Source organism: Bos mutus, chromosome 18 (assembly GCF_027580195.1).
Source record: "Bos mutus isolate GX-2022 chromosome 18, NWIPB_WYAK_1.1, whole genome shotgun sequence".
Lineage (NCBI taxonomy): Eukaryota > Metazoa > Chordata > Mammalia > Artiodactyla > Bovidae > Bos > Bos mutus.
The window spans coordinates 7,719,270-7,739,636 of NC_091634.1; the positions used below are offsets into that span (position 1 = coordinate 7,719,270).

The following is a 20,367-nucleotide window of genomic DNA, read 5'->3' on the forward strand; positions in this document are numbered from 1 at the left end:
GCTGGTGGCATGTCACAGCAGCGTCCGGGCCAGGCACGGTGGGCCCTGGGTCCCCCCTACACGAGGGTCCGCTGGTCCCTGTCTGTCCCTCCCCCTCCCCTCCCTCCTGGCAGCCAATGCTACTGGGGAGCCAGTTGCTATGACGACGCTCCATCCTCCCTCCCTCCTCCCTCCTCCCACCCTTCCTCTGACAGGCTCTCTGCTCCCCCAATCCCGGCTGTCCTCGGGGGCGGGGCCCTTATTCTCCCCCCCCTTCTCCCCTCTCCCCCCCCACCCCAGCAACCCCGGCTCCCCGGCTCCTCTCCTCTGTCTGTCTCTCCATCCCTTCATCTGTCTGTCCCTTCAGAGAGGGGGAGGGGGGTCCCTGAGCCTGTAAGCAGCCCCTCCCTCCCCCTGTCCTGAGCCTCCTGCCCCTCTCCTGGGCCGGGGGGAGGCCAGGGTCGCGCGGGTCCCCATGGCTGGGGGCTGAGGGCCCGCCCCCCCCTCCTCCCCAGCCGCCACCACCTCCACCTCCCTGCCATCCTCGACAAGATGCCTGCCCCCGGCGCCCTCATCCTCCTCGCGGCCGTCTCCGCCTCCGGCTGCCTGGCGTCCCCGGCCCACCCCGGTGAGTCTGTCGGGCCATCCTGCTGTCCAGTGGCCCCCACCCCCACCCTGGCCTGCCCCGGGGTCTGTCTGCGGGGCTCTGGCTCCGTCACCTGTGTGGCGTCTTCCCGCAGCGAGCCAGGGCCTGGGGAGGCGCAGGAATGGTGCCTCTGTCAGCAGGGCCTGTGGGAGGAAGGCTGGGGGCTGGGTGGGGAGGGGGTCCGTTCGGGCAACATGTGTGTGTGTGCAGACGCGCGCGCGTGTGTGTGTGCAGGTGTGTGCAGGAAGCCGGGGAAGGTCAGGGCCTCTGGGAGAATTGGGGACAGAGAGGAGGAATACTATTTCTAAAGGGGACACAGCCTTGGAGGCTGTCTCCAGCTTTGGGGGAGTCCCAAGGCTTGCGGAGCTCCCGACTCGGGACCTGGGGCTGGGGACCGAGGACATGTGTGTGCTCCAAGCGTCCCTAAAAGTGACAGGCCTCAACCCCCGTAACTAGGATCCAGCATGGGGCGAGCACCTTCTCCCAGCCTGCAGCTGGGGGCTCATCCTCTTCTTCAAATAGGGGGTAGGAAGGCTGTCGTGGGAGCGTATTTTAAATTCTGAGTACTCCAGGCTCCACTGTTACTCCTCCTTCCCTCAGTCCTCACTGAAATTCATCCAAACCTGAGGGTGAGGTGATGGGGTGGGGGTGGGGGGGGTCCCAGCTTGGGGCGAGAGGAGGGACCCCACCCCCAACCCAACCACTTGAGAAGGCCCCAAACTACAACTCCCACAATGCCCCGAGCCATCCGGCTCCTCTGCCAAGGGGCCCCTGGGTGCAGAGCATCATGGGAGCTGTAGTCAAGACTAACTGGACGGGGAGGGGCAAGGAATCGGGGAGCCAGGGGCGTGAAGACGCGAGCCCAGCCCAGCCCTGTCCCCACAGACGGATTCGCCCTGGGCCGGGCGCCTCTGGCTCCTCCCTATGCCGTGGTCCTCATCTCCTGCTCTGGCCTGCTGGCCTTCATCTTCCTCCTCCTCACCTGTCTGTGCTGCAAACGGGGCGATGTCGGCTTCAAGGTGAGGTGCACGAGGGAAGTTAAGGTGGGGAGGAACACTTCAGCAAGGCCTTTCCTCCGCTAACCCCCCACCCCCACCACCGGGGGAGCCGGGCAGTGAGTCTGAGAGCCCTTCAGGCCTGAAGTTACAGCAAGATCCAACTCCGGATGGGAATTGGACTGGGATTGGAGGACATTTGGCAGAAAGGTGGGGATAATATTGATTAGAAGGACCATGATGTCTCTCACTGCTGTGTTCTCCCACCTCTCACCCCTCCTGGCCCCAGGAGTTTGAGAACCCTGAAGGGGAGGATTGCTCCGGGGAGTACACCCCTCCCGCTGAGGAGACTTCCTCCTCACAGTCACTGCCTGACGTCTACATTCTCCCCCTGGCTGAGGTCTCGCTGCCAATGCCTGCCCCGCAGCCATCACACTCAGGTATGGCCCTGCACCTTGACTGGAATCCCGTGGCCCCCCAATTCAGGGTGGGAGGAGCTGACAGCCCTCCCTCAGAGAATCAAAGGGAAAGGCAGAGGTGGGAGCCTTGGAATCTTGGAAGCAGCGTGAAGCAACTCCAAGATCATCTTGGTGGAAGCCGTTGCTTAACCCCAAACCAGATTTGGAGATTCTTGCAGAGCAATCCATGATGAGGTCAGCCTAGATCTTAATGCCAGAGGCAGAGCCAATGGCAGGCTGAAGTTAAGTCATAGGATCTTGGGACACCAAAGGGAAGAACGGATTGGACACTAGAAACTTGTGGGCAGCCAATGAGGAGACTGAGATCTCTTCATGGAATGTTGGGGCAGCCAATGAAAAGAGATTTGTTGTGTCTGCTTTGACCCCGGTCCCCACTGAGGTAGGGGATGTTGGTGGCACTTGGGAGGGGAGAGAGGCTCAGGTGCCTCCCCTTTTTACTGTCCCCCACGCCAGACATGACCACCCCCCTGGGCCTTAGCCGCCAGCACCTCAGCTACCTACAGGAGATTGGGAGTGGCTGGTTTGGGAAGGTAAGTAAGTGGGGCTGGGGTGGGAGGTGGGGGCTCTACACAATCCAGGGCGACACTCCTGTTCTGTGTCCATCACTCCTGCTCCCACCACTTCTCATCTGCCCCCTGCCTCCTCCCCCTGCCCCCTCGGCCCACCCATTGCCCTTCTCTCTGTTCACCTCTCACGAGCTCCCACCCACCCCATCCCCCCCATCTGTCGGTCAGCGCCTCCCTCCTCACTCCATTGACCACTCCGCCTCGCCATCCGGCTCTCCACGCGTCCGTCTGTCCATCCTTCCACCCGTCCCTGCGTCCATCGGACTCTGGGCCTGTGAGTCTCCCACCCCGCGTCTGGTGGGGATACGAGGGTGGTGGGAGTTGAAAGAAGAGGCTGGAAAGGAGAGGGAAGTTGGGAGCCATCAGGTGGGGTGGAGGGCACTCCCTGGGATGGGGCTGGGGAATAAGCAGGCACTGATTCCTGGGTCCTCCTCGAGCAGGTGATCCTGGGAGAGATTTTCTCCGACTACACCCCCGCCCAGGTGGTGGTGAAGGAACTCCGAGCCAGCGCAGGGCCCCTGGAGCAGCGCAAGTTCATCTCCGAAGCACAGCCATACAGGTATGGGGACCTCTGGGTAGACATGGAGCCCTGAAGGCCCAAATATCTGAGTCTGTGCTTCATGGTGGTAACGTTTGGGAGCAGGAGGAGTACAGTGTGGGGTCAACTTTGGATTCCAATCCTAGATGTACCTTTTCCTGGCTGTGCCAGTCAATCTAGATCATTTCCCTCGCTGAGCCTCGGGGTCTTCTTCGGGCCAGAGGCAGGGACATGAAGGCAGTGTGATGCAGGTGAAGGAAACAGCGCAAAAGCTGAGCTGGAAATCTGGAAATCAGAGTGGAGAAGGCTCCACTCTGAACCTCAGTACCTTCATCTAGAAAGTGAGTCCAGGAAGCCTGAGCAGCCTCATGTAGAGGGCAGCTGAGAGGATACAAAATGGGCCTTTGCCTGGCACAGGGTCTGTGACGGTGGTCCCTCCTTCAGGCCCCTGCCTGTGGGTTATGAAGGGCAGAATCAGAATCACAGACCAGAGTCCTGAGTGGCTGCACCAAACGGCCACGGTCTCCCCACGCCTGTCCCCACTGGACTGGGAGGTCTGGGAAGACAGGATGCTATCCCTCTCCTGCCTGGTCTCCATTCTAAGAGCTTCTAGATCAGTGTTAATTAAACCTCTGCTCATATATGCCCTGTGTGGTATTGCGTGCCCGGGCATGGAGAGGGTGTGTATATGGGCACCTCTTAACAGAGGGCTGTAAAAGTGAGCTTTGCCCTGAGATTTTATGAAGCTTTTCCTCTGAAAACTCCTGTGGTTTCCTGTGACTCTCAGGACAAAGTCCCAACCGTCCCTACAGCCCACAAGCCCTGCCCCCTGGCCCTCCCACAGACCAGCCTCAGGGCCGATGTCCTTGCTCTTCCCTCTGTCTGGAATATTGCTCCTGGCTCACCCACCCCCAGTTTCTGATGGTGGGATCCCTTGTCCTCCCTGGGTCTCAGATCAGAAAGGCCTTCCTTTATACACACACACACTGCCACCTAAGGAGGGCCCTGGGATGCTCCATCATATCAACTTGTATATTTTCTTCATCACACGTATCCTAGTGTGTCATTATTTCATCCATGTATCCGTTGACTTGCCTCTCTCTCTCTCTCTCAACCCATGCTGGCAAGCACCAGCCACATACGGCTACTTAAATTCATCTTAAATAAAATGCAGTCAAATTCAAGATGTCTTCCTCAGCTACACTTGCCGCATTTCAAGAGCCCAGGAGCCATATATGGCCAGTGGTTCCCACGTTAGACATCTCAGATCGAGAACATTCCCACCTTCTCAGAAAGTTCAGGTGGAGAATGCAGGACTATACTGGCAGCTTGGGGTCCATCTTGTCACCCAGCTACAAGCTGGCCCTCGGTAGACGTTTGCTGGATGAGCCACAGACCTGAGAGCAAATCTCAGCTCGGGCGCTGTTACCAGCTGTGTGACCCTGGGCAAGTTACTTTACCTCTCTGAGCCTCCCTTTTCCCCTGGATCCAATGGGAAACATCATCCTGCCTAGCAAAGGTGTTAGGAGGATTTGATAACAGAAGGGGCCAGCCCTGGCTCAGATTAGTAGGTGTGCAGTGGATCCAAGCTTCCTTCTACATCTGCCATCCTAAGTCTCCCCATGATGGGAGCTCCGGTCATTTTTTTTTTTTTTTTCAAGCCCCAGCATATGCTGGTGCTTTAAGAAAGTTTTATCTCATTAGTTGTCTCCCAGGCAGGAGCAGAAGCCACTATCCACACCCCGCCCCCCAACCCCTCTCCTGCCAGGCCCCAATGAAACAAAAACTGTTCTACCCTCCTCGAGCCAGGTTGCAAGGTGCCACCTGGGCTGCAAGTCCTGGATGTGTTAATCTTTCCACAGACCCTCGGGTCATGTATCAGGGTTAAATCCTTCACTCCACACGATTTTATTGAGCACCTACTAGTCTAGGCACCAGGAACATGGCCACGCACACAAAAGCCCCAAATCCTTGTCTTGTAAAGCTCGCCACCTAGTGGAGGGGACACACAATAAATGAGCCAGTGAAGAAATAAATTTTAACAGGAAAATATCACAGACTGACAAGTGCCTTGAGGAAATAAGGCAGGATGTGATAGAAACGGAGGAGCTCTGGGATGGGAACTGTGGGAAAGGCAGGCTTGACTAGGATGAATCAGTTTCGTAAAGCACTGTGGGAAGCGTGTTCCAGGCAGAGGGAACAGCAGGAACAAAGGCAGTGAGGCAGGAGAAATGCCAGCTCCTCTCTGATCCTATTAGATTTCTTGTCACAACTTTATGAGGGGATTACTATGACCATCCCCATTGTACATTTGAGGGAGAGGCCAAGTGACTTCTGTGAGGTTACACGCCTGGGAAAGGTGGAGACAAGATTCAGAAACCTGCTCTCCCAACCTGACTCTTAGCCACAGTGAGAGGATCAAGGAAGGGCATCCCCCAGTGTTGAGGGAAGGGCAGTGATATCTCTTGAGGAAAGGATGTTGACACTAAGGGACAAGGAGGACTTGGACGAGAGTGGAGTGTTCTCCACAGAGAGAGGTATACAAGGCTTGAAGCCTAAGCAGGCACCTGTGAGTCTAGGGAGATGTACATGGAGTGAAGAGTGATGCTGGGAAAGGCAGTGGGGCAGGAAAGACTGAGGAGTGAGCCAGGCTCTGTCCCAGGGCAACTGGGGAGCCATGGAGGGTCGTGAACAGGTGGACATCAGGTCAGGGCAGACTGAAAGGGAGAGACTGGAGGCAGGGAGGCTGGGAGGAGGCTTGAGCTGGGGCTGTGGGAGGGGAGGGGAAAGAATCAGGGGGCAGGAAGAAAGGCTGAGGGGGTGGTGAGCCAGGAGGAGGGGCAAGGAGGTGCCTGAGGGTCTGGCTTGGAGACTGGGAGACAGTGGGGTGGACCTGAGACGGGGATATGGGGAAGGAGTGTGCGTTTGCGGTGGGGAGGGGGGTTAACTCTCAAGTAAGGAAACTGAGACCCGAGAGGTTGAAGCAACAGTCTGGTTTTGCCAGGAGGGTGGGGTGGGCCACAGGGCTGGGGTCGGATGGAAGGGGCCGTTTCCTGACCCAGGCAACCCCCACCCCCGTGCAGGAGCCTGCAACACCCCAACGTTCTCCAGTGCCTAGGCGTCTGCGTGGAGACATTGCCCTTTCTGCTGATTATGGAGTTCTGTCAACTGGTGAGGGTCTGGGGGGGTCGCGGGGCCGGGGGGGGGGGCGGGGGGAGGGGCAGAGTGAGGAGCTGGAGCCGGTGGGGGCTCAGGGCCATTCGCAATGACATCATCATAGCGACACCTGTGACAAGAGAGCATTTCTTAGATGAGCCCTCAGTCTCCAGGTGGATGGGCTTCCCTTGTAGCTCAGTCGGTAAAGAATCTGCCTGCAAAGCAGGAGACCTGGATTCCTTTCCTGGGTTGGGAAGATCCCCTGGAGAAGGAAACGGCAACCCACTCCAGTATTCTTGCCTGGAGAATCCCATGGTCAGAGGAGTCTGGCGGGACAGAGGAGCCTGGCAGGCTACAGTCCATGGGGTCGCGAGAGTCAACACGACTTAACGACTAAACAGGAAAACCGGGACCCCAGGTGGCACGCCCTGACTAGCACGTGAGGAGCGTGCGTTCTGTTACTAAAGTGTTTCTCAGCAGCAGGGGAAACTGAAGCCCAAATGAGTGCAGCGGCCGCCCCATCCATGCCTCGGGTTGCCTGAATGTGTCGATGCGGTGGGACTGACCCCTCCCTGCCCTCTCTCCCAGGGGGACCTGAAGCGTTACCTTCGGGCCCAGCGGCCCCCCGAGGGTCTGTCCCCTGAGCTGCCCCCTCGAGATCTGCGGACACTGCAGAGGATGGGCCTGGAGATCGCCCGCGGGCTCGCACATCTCCACTCTCACAACTATGTGCACAGGTGGCAGCCCGGAAGCCACCGGGCAGAATTGGGGCGAGGAAGGAGGGCGAGGGGCTTAAGGAGGGAAGGACGCTTGAGTTGGGGGCGGGGCACAAAACGGGGGAAAGACTCGCGATGGGGAGGAGGCGGGGTCAGGAGCGGTGGGCGGAGCCAGGAAAGGGGCGGGGTTATTGAAGAGTGGGTGTCGGGGAGGGGGAGGAGTCAAAGTAGGAGAGGAGGAGTGAGAAAATGAAGACGGAGCGGTGCAGGGAAAACTGGGCGCACTCTTTAAGTAGCGGGGCGGGCTTCCCCAAAGCTGCCCGCTTCTTACTTCGCCCCCTCGCCTGCCCCCAGCGACCTGGCCCTGCGCAATTGCCTGCTGACCTCCGACCTCACCGTGCGCATCGGAGACTACGGGCTGGCCCACAGCAACTACAAGGTGGGGCCTGCCCTCCATCAGGGCGGGGAAGGGGGCAAGTTGGGGTGGGAGGGTGCCCCGGCCCACCTGACCGCGCCCCGGCCTGCGCCCCACCCCCCCACGCCCCAGGAGGACTATTACCTGACCCCCGAGCGCCTTTGGATCCCGTTGCGCTGGGCAGCGCCCGAGCTCCTTGGCGAGCTGCACGGGACCTTCATGGTGGTGGACCAGAGCCGCGAGAGCAACATCTGGTGAGGCGGGCAGGGGGCACAGAGGGCAAGGAAGGCGGAAGGGTCACAGGTTCTACAGATGGAGAAACTGAGGCCCGGGGAGGGGGGCGGCTCCCTGGAGGGTCAGGGCGGGGCTCTGACCTCTCTCTTCTCCCTTCAGGTCCCTAGGGGTGACTCTATGGGAGCTGTTTGAGTTTGGGGCTCAGCCCTACCGCCACCTGTCAGACGAAGAGGTCCTGGCCTTCGTTGTCCGGCAGCAGCACGTCAAGCTGGCCCGGCCGAGGCTCAAGCTGCCCTATGCGGACTATTGGTGAGGGCGGGGCCTGACCCCCGACCCCTGACCTTCCACCTCCCAGCCCGGGATGATCCCAGAATTCTCCACTTCATTTCACACTCTCCCCTGCACACTTGCACCACGTGCTGCCAGCCCTAAACTGGAGTGGGGACGTCCCAACCCTTTCTGGCAACATCTGCTTGCTACGTGGAGGAAGGGAAACTGAAGTATGGAGTAACACAGCTGGTCTCCAAATCTAGTTTCTCTGACCCTAGAAGACCTCTGCTGCTTTCCTGTCTCTGATTCCAAAACTTGTAACCCAACCAGAAAGCCGCCTTAAACTGTCACTTAACTATCATTTCCCTTCTGTCTCCCACCTTGGTCTTTTTTTTTCCCCCCTCTCCTTTGGCTGCAGGGCAGGGCATGTGGGATCTTGGTTCTCTGACCAGGGATCGAACCTGTGCCCTCTGTAGTGGAAGCACAGAATCTTAACCATTGTACCACCAGGGAATTCCCCTCTCTTGGTCTTGACTCTCATCTCCCTGGGTGTCTGCCCACCTGGTCTCTGCCTCCCCTGGGGATCCACCCCCCCACCCCCCGCCAGCTGGGACTCTGCCTTGCTCACTCTTGCCTCCTCCCTCTCCCCCAGGTATGACATCCTGCAGTCCTGCTGGCGGCCCCCTGCCCAACGCCCCTCAGCCTCTGATCTCCAGCTGCAGCTCACCTACTTGCTCTCTGAGCGGCCCCCGAGGCCCCCGCCGCCGCCACCCCCACCCCGAGATGGTCCCTTCCCCTGGCCCTGGCCCCCTCAGCACAGCGCCCCCCGCCCAGGGACCCTCTCCTCTCCGTTCCCCCTTTTAGATGGCTTCCCTGGGGCTGACCCCGACGATGTGCTCACGGTCACCGAGAGTAGCGGTGGCCTCAACCTTGAGTGCCTGTGGGAGAAGGCACGGCGGGGGGCCGGTCGGGGCGGGGGGGCACCCACCTGGCAGCCGGCATCCGCGCCCCCGGCCCCCCACGCCAACCCCTCCAACCCTTTCTATGAGGCGCTGTCCACGCCCAGCGTGCTGCCGGTCATCAGTGCCCGCAGCCCCTCCGTGAGCAGCGAATACTACATCCGTCTCGAGGAGCACGGCTCCCCGCCGGAGCCCCTCTTCCCCAATGACTGGGACCCCCTAGACCCAGGAGTTCCTGCCCCCCAGGCCCCCCAGGCTCCCTCCGAGGTCCCTCAGCTGGTATCCGAGACCTGGGCCTCCCCGCTCTTCCCGGCAGCCCGGCCCTTCCCGGCCCAGTCCTCTGCATCCGGCAGTTTCCTCCTGAGTGGCTGGGACCCCGAGGGCCGGGGCGCCGGGGAGACCCTGGCAGGAGACCCTGCCGAGGTGCTGGGGGAGCGGGGGGCCGCCCCGTGGGCCGAAGAGGAAGAGGAGGAGGAGGAGGGCAGCTCCCCGGGGGAAGACAGCAGCAGCCTTGGTGGGGGCCCCAGTCGCCGGGGTCCCCTACCTTGCCCCCTATGCAGCCGCGAGGGGGCCTGCTCCTGCCTGCCCCTGGAGCGGGGGGATGCTGTTGCGGGCTGGGGGGGCCACCCTGCTCTTGGCTGCCCCCATCCCCCAGAGGACGACTCGTCCTTGCGGGCCGAGCGGGGCTCCCTGGCCGACTTGCCCCTGAACCCCCCCGCCTCGGCCCCCCCCGAGTTTCTGGACCCCCTCATGGGGGCGGCGGCGCCCCAGTACCCCGGGCGGGGGCCACCTCCCGCTCCCCCCCCCCCGCCGCCACCTCCCCGGGCCCCCGCGGACCCAGCCGTGTCCCCCGACCCCTCCTCGGCCGTGGCCAGTCCCGGCTCAGGCCTGTCGTCTCCGGGCCCCAAGCCGGGGGACAGCGGCTACGAGACCGAGACCCCTTTTTCCCCCGAGGGAGCTTTCCCCGGCGGGGGGGCAGCAGAGGAGGAAGGGGTCCCTCGGCCACGGGCTCCCCCCGAGCCCCCCGACCCGGGAGCGCCCCGGCCGCCCCCAGACCCGGGTCCCCTCCCGCTCCCGGGAGCCCGGGAGAAGCCGACCTTCGTAGTTCAAGTGAGCACCGAGCAGCTGCTGATGTCCCTGAGGGAGGACGTGACAAGGAACCTCCTGGGAGAGAAGGGGCCCCGGAAGACGGGGAGAGGCCCCGGGAATCGAGAGAGAGCCCTGGGCCCGAGTCCGGACCCCGCAGTCCCGGAAAGCGGGAAGCAAGCCCCAAGCCCGAACGAGGGCCTGAGCCTCCCGGTAAACGGGGTGACAGTGCTGGAGAACGGGGGACCGAGAGCCCTGGGCGCCGACGAGAAGGTGGCAGAGAATGGGGACCCCGGGTCCCCAGAGAGAGAAGAGCAAGTGCTGGCGAATGGGGAGCTGCCACCCCCAAGGAGAGAGGAGACAGTGCTGGAGAATGGGGGCCCAGGGCCCCCAGAGAGAGAAGAGCGAGTGCTGGTGAATGGAGGACTGACATCCCCAAAGATCGAGGAGGGGTCAGAGAATGGGGGCCTGAGACTCCCCAGGAACCCGGAGAGGCTGCCAGAGACTGGGCCTTGGAGAGCCCCAGGGCCCTGGGAGAAGATGCCCGAGAGTGGGGCTCCAGCCCCCACGAACGGGGAGCCAGCCCCAGAGACCTCACTGGAGAGAGCCCCGGCACCCGGCGCGGTGGCCTTGGCCCTGAACGGCGGGGAGACAGCCCCTGGCCCCGCTGGCCCAGCCCCCAGGAGCAGGGCACTGGAACCCGGGACCGAGAGGAGAGCCCCCGAGACTGGGGGGGCACCGAGAGCCCCCGGGGCTGGGAGGCTGGACCTCGGGAGTGGGGGCCAAGCCCCAGTGGGCACGGGGATGGCCCCCGGCGGCGGCCCCGGAAGCGGCGTGGACGCAAAGGCCGGATGGGCCGACAGCACGAGGCCACAGCCGCCCCTGCCGCTGCTGGAAGCGCAGCCGAGGAGACCGGAGCCAGCGCCCCAGAGAGTCAGGCCGGAGGCAGCCTCCGAGGGAGAGCCCGGGGCCCCAGACAGCAGGGCCGGCGGAGACACGGCACCCAGCGGAGACGGGGACCCCCCCAAGCCCGAGAGGAAGGGCCCCGAGATGCCACGACTGTTCTTGGACTTGGGACCCCCTCAGGGGAACAGCGAGCAGATCAAAGGTGAGCAGGCTGCCGGGAGCATGGAAGCGCGGTTGGGGGCCAACGCCCAGCTCTTTCCAAGAGGTAGGGTGCGGTTGAGAAGCTCAGCCTCCCTGGTACCAGGCAGGTCAGCACGCTAAGCAGTGCAGATCCTGGAGTCATACTACCTGGTCTCAAACCCTGGTTCCGCCCCTCTCTAGCTCTGTGACCTTGGACAAACTCCAGGCCTCAGTTTCCCCATCTGCCAAAAGCAGAAGACAAGGATAGCACCTACCTAAGAGGATGGCGAGAGTTGCATGAGTTAGGACTTCCAAAGCCTTTGACCCAAAGCCTGGCACTCCTAAGCACCAGCCATTACATCACAATTCACATCAACCAGGGATCGCAAACTCAGATGCTGAGCGGGGGAAGGGCAACAGACAATATAAGGGAATGAATGAATGAATGAATAAACAAGAGCTGGGAGACGTGGGGTGGGAGCTGGGGAGGAAATGCAGCCATTTCTAAGCTTCATTCGGGAATGCCCACCCAATAGTGCCAAATCTGCTGCTTTCCCTTTAAACCAGAGTTCTAGGTGTTTTAATGGTGGAAACGAATTCAAACAAAGCCTCTGTGGGCTGGGCTGCCAGTGCATGATCTCTGGCTTAAGCTTTCCACCAAGCTGAAGTGTCTCATCAGTGTGCCAGGCCTCCCTGGTGCCGGGCTCTGAGCTGCCCAGGGCTGGGACCCAGGGAGCCTCAGACCCTGCCCTGCCCACCGTGGTACTGGTGGCCTGAGAGCCTAGGAGAAACGCCTTGTCTTGAAACTTGAGTTTTGATAGGAACACAGTGGGTGTTTTGTCATAGAGAAGAGACAGTGTAAGAGAAGATAAATGGAGAGTAAAGATAAATGGCCCCTGTTTAGATCTGGACATAGGAGTAGTTAGGACTCCAGGCTTCCACTGCTGAGGGCATAGGTTCAATCCCTGGTTAGGGAACTAAGATTCCTGCATGCCATGTGGTGCAGTCAAAAAAAAGAGAGATTAGGGACTGTGGTTCCACTCGAATCACCTGGAGGCCTGATTTCCTTAAATACTGGTATGAAAGTTATACTGGTATGACCCAGCCAGTTTCATATTGGCAACCTCATAGCCATACGTGAGGGAAGGGTTATCATCTTTGTTTGCCAGAAGAGCCTGAGATTCAAGAGGGAAAGGTCACAAAGACTGGGCACAGAACCTTCCTTCCTCAAACCCACTGTATGAGAATATTACCCTTTCCTCAAGGTTGTTGTGGACAGTTTGCAACCAGCTGTGTCAGAAAAGACCCTGGGCCACATGAAAACGACAGAGGATGAGCAACTAAGATGCCTCCGCGGTCCGGGGTTGGGGGTGGGGGATTGGTGTTGGGTGAGAAGAGCCTGGGAATAGCCTTAAAAAAAAAAAACAACAACAACAACAACAGAGAACTTCTACTCATCCTTCATGAGCCCACTCAAATTTCCCCTTCCTGGGGAAGCCTTCCTGATTTCTAAAGACTGTTACCCTGTACTTCCTCTGGGTATTCAAGCCCCTGATAGCTCCCTCTACAAAGCCCCACCCCACCACCCCATCACCTTGAGATGGGTGGTCAGGGAAGGCTTCAATGAAGAGGCAACTTATAAGCAGACATGAAGGAAGTGAACCGGGTGGACATCTGGGAGAAGGATGTTTCAGGTAGAGGACACTGAGATGGGTACTAAGTTGGCATGTTCAGGGAATAACAAAAGGCTGGTGAAGCTGGAGTACAGTGAATGAGGGGTGCAGAGTGACTCAGTCCACATCCACCTTTCTCCTTGCCCTGCCCTCATCCTCTTCTCATTCCCACCATTGCCCTGCACAGGGCCTGGGACACAGTTCACTTATGCAGTAATGGAGGAATGGGTGGCCCTTGTCCATTTACCAGTGAGGAAACAGAGGCTCAGAGAAGTGGATCTGCTTGCCTAGGGACACATAGCAAGAGAGCAGGGTAGGCTTGGGATTTAAAGTGAGGTTTCCTCCTCCAGGGACCTGAAGTCCTCTTCTTAGACTTCCTAAGATTAAGGAGTCGCAGGGCAGGGAAAGGACCTGGAGATGGTTAGACACCCCAATTTTCTGGCCATGCAGGGCTAAAAAGGGAAAGAAAGTGCCTTGGTCAACATTGTATAGCAGGGAACATTCATTCATTAATCCCACAAATATTGACTGAGTACTTCTGTGTACTTGGGGCTTGGGAATGCAGCCAGAGTGAGCACGACTCAGTCTCTGTTCTGTGGCAAGGCAAACATTAATCACAGTGCCACAGAATTAGAGTTCTATACTGAGATCAACTGCTCAGAAGGAGAGGTGCTTGGTACTACAGGGTGCAGAGCGGGTAGCCTGGCCTGACCTCCTGGGAGATCCCCGAAGGCTTTAAAAGTCCAGACAAGAGCCAGATGATGCACAGGACTTGAGTTCTATAAGGAATTTCCAGGCAGAGGGAACAGCCTATGCAAAGGCTCAGAGGTGGGAGGAATGGGGGATGGCCCATGTGGCTGGATGGAGCTCAAGCCAGAAGGAGGGGGCAATAGAGCCAGGAGAGGTCAGCAGAGCCTGGGCACTGGGGTCTGATGGTCCTGGGGAGAAGCTGGGGCTTTGTGCTGTGGGCACTGGGGAACCATGGGGAAGGTTAAGCACTGGATTAGGCGGAGATCGCTCCCCTTCTGCTGGGAGAACCCCAGTGCAACCTTTTGGTTCACAAGGGTGGAAACAGACTGTGCCTGAGATTACCTGAGGACACACAGCTAGGTGGGAGGGCACGCCTCAGTTTCCCCGAGAACTGGAGCTCACCGAGTCTCTTCCCTCGCAGCCAAGCTCTCGCGGCTCTCGCTGGCGCTGCCGCCGCTCACGCTCACGCCATTCCCGGGGCCGGGCCCGCGGCGGCCCCCGTGGGAGGGCGCGGACGCCGGGGCGGCTGGCGGGGAGGCCGGCGGGGCGGGGGCGCCGGGGCCGTCGGAGGAGGACGGGGAGGACGAGGACGAGGAGGAGGACGAGGAGGCGGCGGCAGCGGGCGCGGCGGCGGGGCCGCGGGGCCCCGGGAGAGCACGGGCAGCCCCGGTGCCCGTCGTGGTGAGCAGCGCCGACGCGGACGCGGCCCGCCCGTTGCGGGGACTGCTCAAGTCTCCACGCGGGGCCGACGAACCCGAGGACAGCGAGCTGGAGAGGAAACGCAAGATGGTCTCCTTCCACGGGGACGTGACCGTCTACCTCTTCGACCAGGTGCGCTGCGGCTGCGGGCCCGGGACCCCCTGGGGTGGCGTCTGTGGAGGGGCGGGGCCTGGATGAAGACTGCGTCTAGGTTGGGGCGGGGCCTGCAGGGTGAGGGCGGGGCGTGGGAGAAACTGGCCAGGAATGGGGCGGGACTTGGAGGACCGGATGAGGCCTTGAGCGTGAGGGCGGGGCCTGGAGGAAGGCCACGCCTCAGGCGGGGCGGGGCTTGCAGGCTGAGGGTGGAGGCTGGCTAGGGGGATAGGGCGGGGTCGGGGGGTAGGGCCCACTCCAGAGCAGAGGCGGGGCCTGGGGTAGGTGTGGGTGCTGGAGGGCTAGGGAGAGGCCTGGAGAAGAGAAGGGACCCGGAAGAAAAGCGTGGTACCTGCTAGCCAGAGGCTAAGGAGAAAGTGGACGGCTTCCCTGGTGGCTCAGTGGTAAAGAATCCGCCTGCCAATGCAGGAGACTCAGATTGAATCTCTGGGCCGGGAAGATCCCTTGGAGAAGGAAATGGCACCCCACTCCAGTATTCTTGCCTAAGAAATCCCATGGACAGAGGAGCCGGGAGGCCTACAGTCCTTGGGGTCGCAAAAGCGTCGGACCTGATTTAGCAACTACACAACAAAGGAGAAAGTGAGGATTAGGGCAAAGTCTGCAAGTGGAGGTGGAACCTAGTGAAGTTCGGGGCGGGGTTTGTCCACCAGCGCTCTAAGGATGTGGAGGCTGAGGGGCGGGCTCAGAATGGAAGGGATCTTATCCACTAGTTGCGGGTCTCGGAGAAGCTGCAGGGAGGGCTTAAGAGATGCTGCTTGTAGTGTTAAGATGCTAAGTGCAGTAAGTGGGTTCAGGGATGGGACAGAACGAATGAAACGGGAATTGAGGATTGTGTTAAAAGTAACTAGCCTGAGAGGTTACTGTTGAAGAGAAAATGGTGCTTGTGGACTGGGGCGGGGCATACTAAGGTCCTGAGATGAGTGAGAACAGGGTCAAGAGCTGAGGCCTAGGGCACTGAAACAAGGGGCCAGGCTTGGAGGGCTGGAGCGGGGCCACTTCAGAGGGCGGGTTAGGAGCTCACAGGAGGGTCCGGAGGTGCTCACAATGGGTTAAGGGTTTGGAAGACCGTAGGGGCAGGTAGTTCTGCGGCCAGCACTGGGACGCCTGCAGCCGAGATCTAGGACATAGGTAAGGGTCTTGGATCGGGGCGGGACTTACGGAGATAGTCTTGGGTTAGGGGCTTCCGTGGAGGCAGCGCGTTAAGGAGCCCAGAGGCAGTTCCTGCGTTGGACTGTGTAGCTGTGGTTGAGGGAAGAGCCTCAGGCTGGGGTGAGGTTAAAGCTAGCCTGCGGCTTCGAAGGGAGAGTAGGGGATTTTCAAAGAGACAGAATGTGAACTGAGATGCCTGAAGCCCCAGAAATGTCAGCGGGGTTTGTTGCTTTTTGGGATGCAGTGAGTGACAAGTTCGTCCCCCTCCTTGCCCCTCCTAATCTACCCTCACAGGAGACGCCAACCAACGAGCTGAGTGTCCAGGGCCCCCCCGAGGGGGACACGGACCCGTCCACGCCCCCAGCGCCCCCGACGCCTCCCCACCCCGCCACCCCCGGAGATGGGTTTCCCAGCAACGACAGCGGCTTTGGTGAGGGGCGGGGTCTATGGCACCCGCAGTGATGGGCGGGGCCTGCCGAGGGGCGGGGTCGGACGGCAGAAGCTGTTATTGTAGGGCTGAAGGAGTGCCTGAGGGGCTGACCGCCTCCTCTCCTCTCCTCTCCTCTCCTCTCCTCACCCACACTAGGAGGCAGTTTCGAGTGGGCGGAGGATTTCCCCCTCCTCCCCCCGCCAGGCCCCCCCCTGTGCTTCTCCCGCTTCTCCGTCTCGCCTGCGCTGGAGACCCCGGGGCCCCCCGCCCGGGCCCCCGACGCCCGGCCCGCAGGTACGGTGCTTCAGATCCTCGGCCCTGCCTCACCTCTGCCAATCTCTCTCTGTCCCCATCTCTCTGCATTTGCCTGCCTCTCTCCAAGTCTCTTCCTTCCCTCTCTCTCTGACTGTTCACCAGTGAAACCCACCCACCCAACTCTGGAATCTGCTCAGACCAAGACATGTCTATCAGACGGGCTTGGGGAGTCACGCCCTTGTCTGATTGATTCTCAGTTTCCCTTCTGTAAGGATCCCCTCTTAGTCTTGTCTATGGTATTTTTTTTTAATGCGCTGTAAGTGGGATCTTAACTTCTCAACCAGGGATGGAACCCGCACCTCCTGCAGTGGAAGCGCAGAGCCTTAACCACTGGATCACCAGGGAAGTCCCAGATTATTTCTTTGTTGTTCTTTTTTCTTGCCCATCTTTGGGCTCAGATTCCTGCCTGGTACTTGCGTGATTCTGTTCCCCTCTCTGTTTGAGGGTACGGTTGTCAGAGGCAGACCAGGAGACAGAGGAAACCAGGAGGCTCAAAGCTAGTTAGCAGGAACAAGAGCAGAGAGGCCATGGCCAGGGATTCCTATAGCGATAATAGCAAGCAGTCACATAGCCTCTAGAGTTTGCTTGCAACATCTTAACCCATTTAATCCTCCCTATGATCCCACAGGATGGATTCTAGTCTCATCCCCATTTTACAGAAGAGACAACTGAGGCTTAAGTAGGGAGGCATGAAGAGCCAGGGTACAAACCTAGCTCTGAGTCCGCGCCTTCTCTAGCAGTCAGCGTTTGTCCGGTTCCTTTCTTGAGTTTTACTTATGCCACATTGCTAATCCTCACCCACCTTGGGGGAACGTCCTTGGATGCAGGGCTTGCCCTGGGCCAGGCAGGTGGAGATGTTCCCAGAGGACAGAGCTAAATAGGTGGGAGGGCCAACTGGCTCTTTTCAGGGAGGGCTCCATGCCTGGCTCCCCTGCACTGTGCCTGAGTTCAAGTGTTGGCCCTGCCACTTCTTGGCTGGGTGACCTAGGGGTGAGTCGCTTTCTCTTTCTGTACCTCAGTTTCTGCAGAATGAGGAGGATAACGGGATCTAACTCATAAGATTGTTAAAGGGATTAAATGGCTTAATCCTCCCCTTGCATGCAGCAGTGGTCTTTAACTGGTAGCCGTTACTGCGTTTAATTAAGTAGACGCTTACTGAGCATCAGCTGTGCAGGCACTGGGTGAAGGGGATGTTCTGTGCTGGGCAGGATCAGTGAGCCCCCCTCCATCCCACCCACAACACTGACCCCAGTCCCACGGTGAATGAATAAGTGCAAAACTCAGGGTCGCTGAGAAAGGAGATGCCAAGAAGAAAGGGCTTTCTGTCCTCAGTGATGGAAGGGCCCTTTAACCAGGGACTTGAGGGGTTGGTTGTGGTTAACTAGGTGAAGGGGAAGGGGACAGTATTCTAGCTGATGGAACAGCTTGCCGAGGGCCTGAGGCAGGAGAGAGCTTGGCTGGTTAATGGAACAGAAGGGAAGCGGGTGTGTCTGGGGGGTTACTTGGAGAATGGGGCAGATGGAAGTGGGTGGGGGAAGGTGAGAGAGAGCAAGGCAGACCTTGTGGGCTTGAGGGTGGTTTGAGGGGCGGGGACTTTGTCCTGGGGGCCCTAGGAAGTCATGGGAGGACTGTGAGCACGGGAAGAGCAGCTTCAGTCCCAGAGGTAGGAAGACTTCTCCCAGGCCTTGTGGAGGCAAAGGGAGGCAGGGAGGCTGGGGAGGAGGCCAGGGCGAGTGTCCAGGAGGGAGAGAAGGCATGCAGAGAGTCAAGGGCAGGAGGAACGGGCTGCGGGCTGACTCTTCACTTGGCGGCATCCTCAGATTTCACCCCCGAATGTCACTTCCTCCCAGAGGTCCTCTCGAAGGCCCCCACGAGAACAGGGTAAGACGGGTTCCAGCACATGGGGACACCGGCCAAGTGGTGAGTCAGGGCCGAGGCTGGCAGGGCCGGCAGTCCAGGATGACTTCACCTTTATTCACCAGGAGACGAGAGGGAGGGCCGGCCAGGTCATGCAAAACCCCAACTCTCTTTACTCAGTCCTTAGGCATTCCCACTGCAGCTGGGCTGCTGAGCTGGTTTCTAGAGACCATGGGTGGGATGGGGGGCTGGGCAGAGGCCCCTTCTGCCTCAGACCCCTGTGCTCAGCCTGGCTCTGCCCACGTCACACATGTTCCCTGGGTGCTAAGTGATGCTACAAATGCCAGAATTTTCCTACTCCTGTGAAAAAAAATACAAGGGTCATGATCCTCATTTAAAGATAGGGAAACCACAATTTCCCTGGCAGTCCAGTGGTTAGGACTCCACGCTTCCACGGCAGGGGGACCTGGGTTTGATCCCTGGTCAGGGAACTAAGCTCCCATGAACTAGGCAATGCGGCCTAAAAGTAAGTAAAATAAAAAAGAGAGGGGAAACTGAGGCTCAGGGACTGGGAGTGAGGGCTATGACTCAGGTGAGAAGTATGAGGTGTAGTGGGAGGGTGTCTGGCGTGTATCCCTCGTCAACAGTCTTCACCCCATGGGCCTCAGTTTCCCGGATCTGTCAAATGGGTAAGGGGCTCTCCTTTGGTGAGAGAGGAGTCGTGGTGGGAAACTCTGGCGAGAGGGCACTTTGTGCAGGGCCTCTACTGGACTCTGGGAATGCAGCAGTGACCAAATGCAGTCCCGTCCTCTCAGGTCTTCCATTCTGCAGGGGCAAGCAGACCAGAAGCTAGCTCTTTGACAATGACTGAGATTATCCCAGAGGAGAGACACGAAGGAACATAACTATATCAGAGACTTCCATGCTGGTTAGGACTCAGTGCTTTTTCTGCTGAGGGTCTGGGTTTAATCGTTGGTTGGGGAACTAAGATCCTGGAAGTCATGCCACATGACAGAAAAAAACAAAAACAACAAAAATCGGGGGTGAGAAATGACTGCTTGACTGAGAATGGCCAGAGGAGGCCCCTGAAGAGGGGGCACATGGGTGGAGGCCTGAGTTCTATGGGAAGGGCTTAAGGGTGTGCCAGGTAGTAGGAACAGCCGGTGCAAAGGCCCTGAGGTAGGACTGTGCTTGGAGGAACAGCAAGGAAGGAGACCAGCGTCACTGGAGCAGATTGAGTTGGGGGAGGGAGTAAATGAAGACAGAAAAGAGACAGAGCAGACAGACCATGGGGGTTTGTGGACCACAATGAGAACTTGGGTTTTTCACTCTGATGAGCCAGAAGCCATGAGCCCTTCTGCCCAGTAATCCCAATTTCTCCCTCTTCTTCCTTCATCTTCAGGCCCCGTGGAGAACTGACTCCCCAAAGACCCGACCCCCCTGCACCCCCAGAAGAGGGGCTGAGAGTAGAATCCTCTGTGGATGACGGAGCCACTGCCACCACCACAGACACCGCCTCCGGGGAGGCCCCCGAGACTGGGCCCTCCCCCTCCCCCACCATGTGCCAAACGGGAGGCCCTGGCCCCCCACCCCCTAGCCCCCCGGACGGCTCCCCTGAGCCCCCTGACCCCCTTGGTGCCAAATGAGGCAGGAAACCCCTTGCCCCTCCCTGGAGAGCCGCCTTTCTTGGAACTGAACTGAACTCTTTTGGGCCTGGAGCCCCTCTGCACAGCGGAGGCCCCTCCTTACCCCCTCCCAGCCCCAGACAGGGGCCGCAGGCTTCGGGGACCTGGACCCCTCCCATCTCGCGTCTCCCCTTCTCCACTCCGGCCTGGCCCCTGGAGGGGTCTCTGGTTCAAACCTTCGCGTGGCATTTTCACATTATTTAAAAAAGACAAAAACAACTTTTTGGAGGAACGTGGGGCATGTGTGTGTTTCAGGAGGCAAAGAGGGGAGGCTGTCTAGGAGATGCATCCATTCTCACAGCCCCATTTGACAGATGGGAACACTGAGGTCAGGAAGGCAGAAACGCCTGTGTGGCAGTGAGACCCCAGGCTTCCCACTTCTCTGGATCTCAGCTCTGTGTCTGGTGTGGGCATCACTGACTTCTACCACTGTCTCAACTTACAGTTCAGGAGGTGATGAGGAGTCGGTGAGGGTTCGGGAATGGGGCAGAGCCAGGTTTCTGCAAGGTG

General features: G+C 59.4%; 2 protein-coding genes across 2 annotated transcripts in view; one reads left to right on the forward strand and one right to left on the reverse strand.

Moving 5' to 3' along the window:
• Positions 1–14,053, reverse strand: part of SULT2B1 (sulfotransferase family 2B member 1) — an 84,209-nt gene extending 70,156 nt beyond the window's left edge. The window contains exon 1 of the mRNA XM_070387395.1: positions 13,891–14,053. The gene's annotated coding sequence lies outside the window, so the exon portion shown is untranslated. The remainder of the gene's footprint in view (positions 1–13,890) is intronic.
• LMTK3 (lemur tyrosine kinase 3) lies at positions 283–19,734 on the forward strand. The gene is made up of 15 exons (XM_070387396.1): positions 283–607; positions 1,511–1,644; positions 1,910–2,060; positions 2,553–2,629; positions 3,106–3,224; positions 6,287–6,374; positions 6,948–7,096; positions 7,430–7,514; positions 7,623–7,744; positions 7,884–8,033; positions 8,647–11,147; positions 13,970–14,379; positions 15,865–16,000; positions 16,157–16,294; positions 19,575–19,734. The coding sequence occupies exons 1-15, from the start codon at positions 532–534 to the stop codon at positions 19,589–19,591; spliced, it is 4,353 nt and encodes a 1,450-aa protein (XP_070243497.1). The 5' UTR covers positions 283–531; the 3' UTR covers positions 19,592–19,734.
• Positions 19,735–20,367: the final 633 nt, after the last annotated feature.

What these genes read in the sequence shown, in the direction of transcription:
- LMTK3 (XM_070387396.1), top strand. Translation starts at nt 532, where the DNA reads ATGCCTGCCCCCGGCGCCCTCATCCTCCTCGCGGCCGTCTCCGCCTCC. An exon ending in GGGGCGATGTCGGCTTCAAG is followed by an intron (nt 1,645 to 1,909) that starts GTGAGGTGCACG and finishes TCCTGGCCCCAG; the next exon opens with GAGTTTGAGAACCCTGAAGG. An exon ending in TCCGAAGCACAGCCATACAG is followed by an intron (nt 3,225 to 6,286) that starts GTATGGGGACCT and finishes ACCCCCGTGCAG; the next exon opens with GAGCCTGCAACACCCCAACG.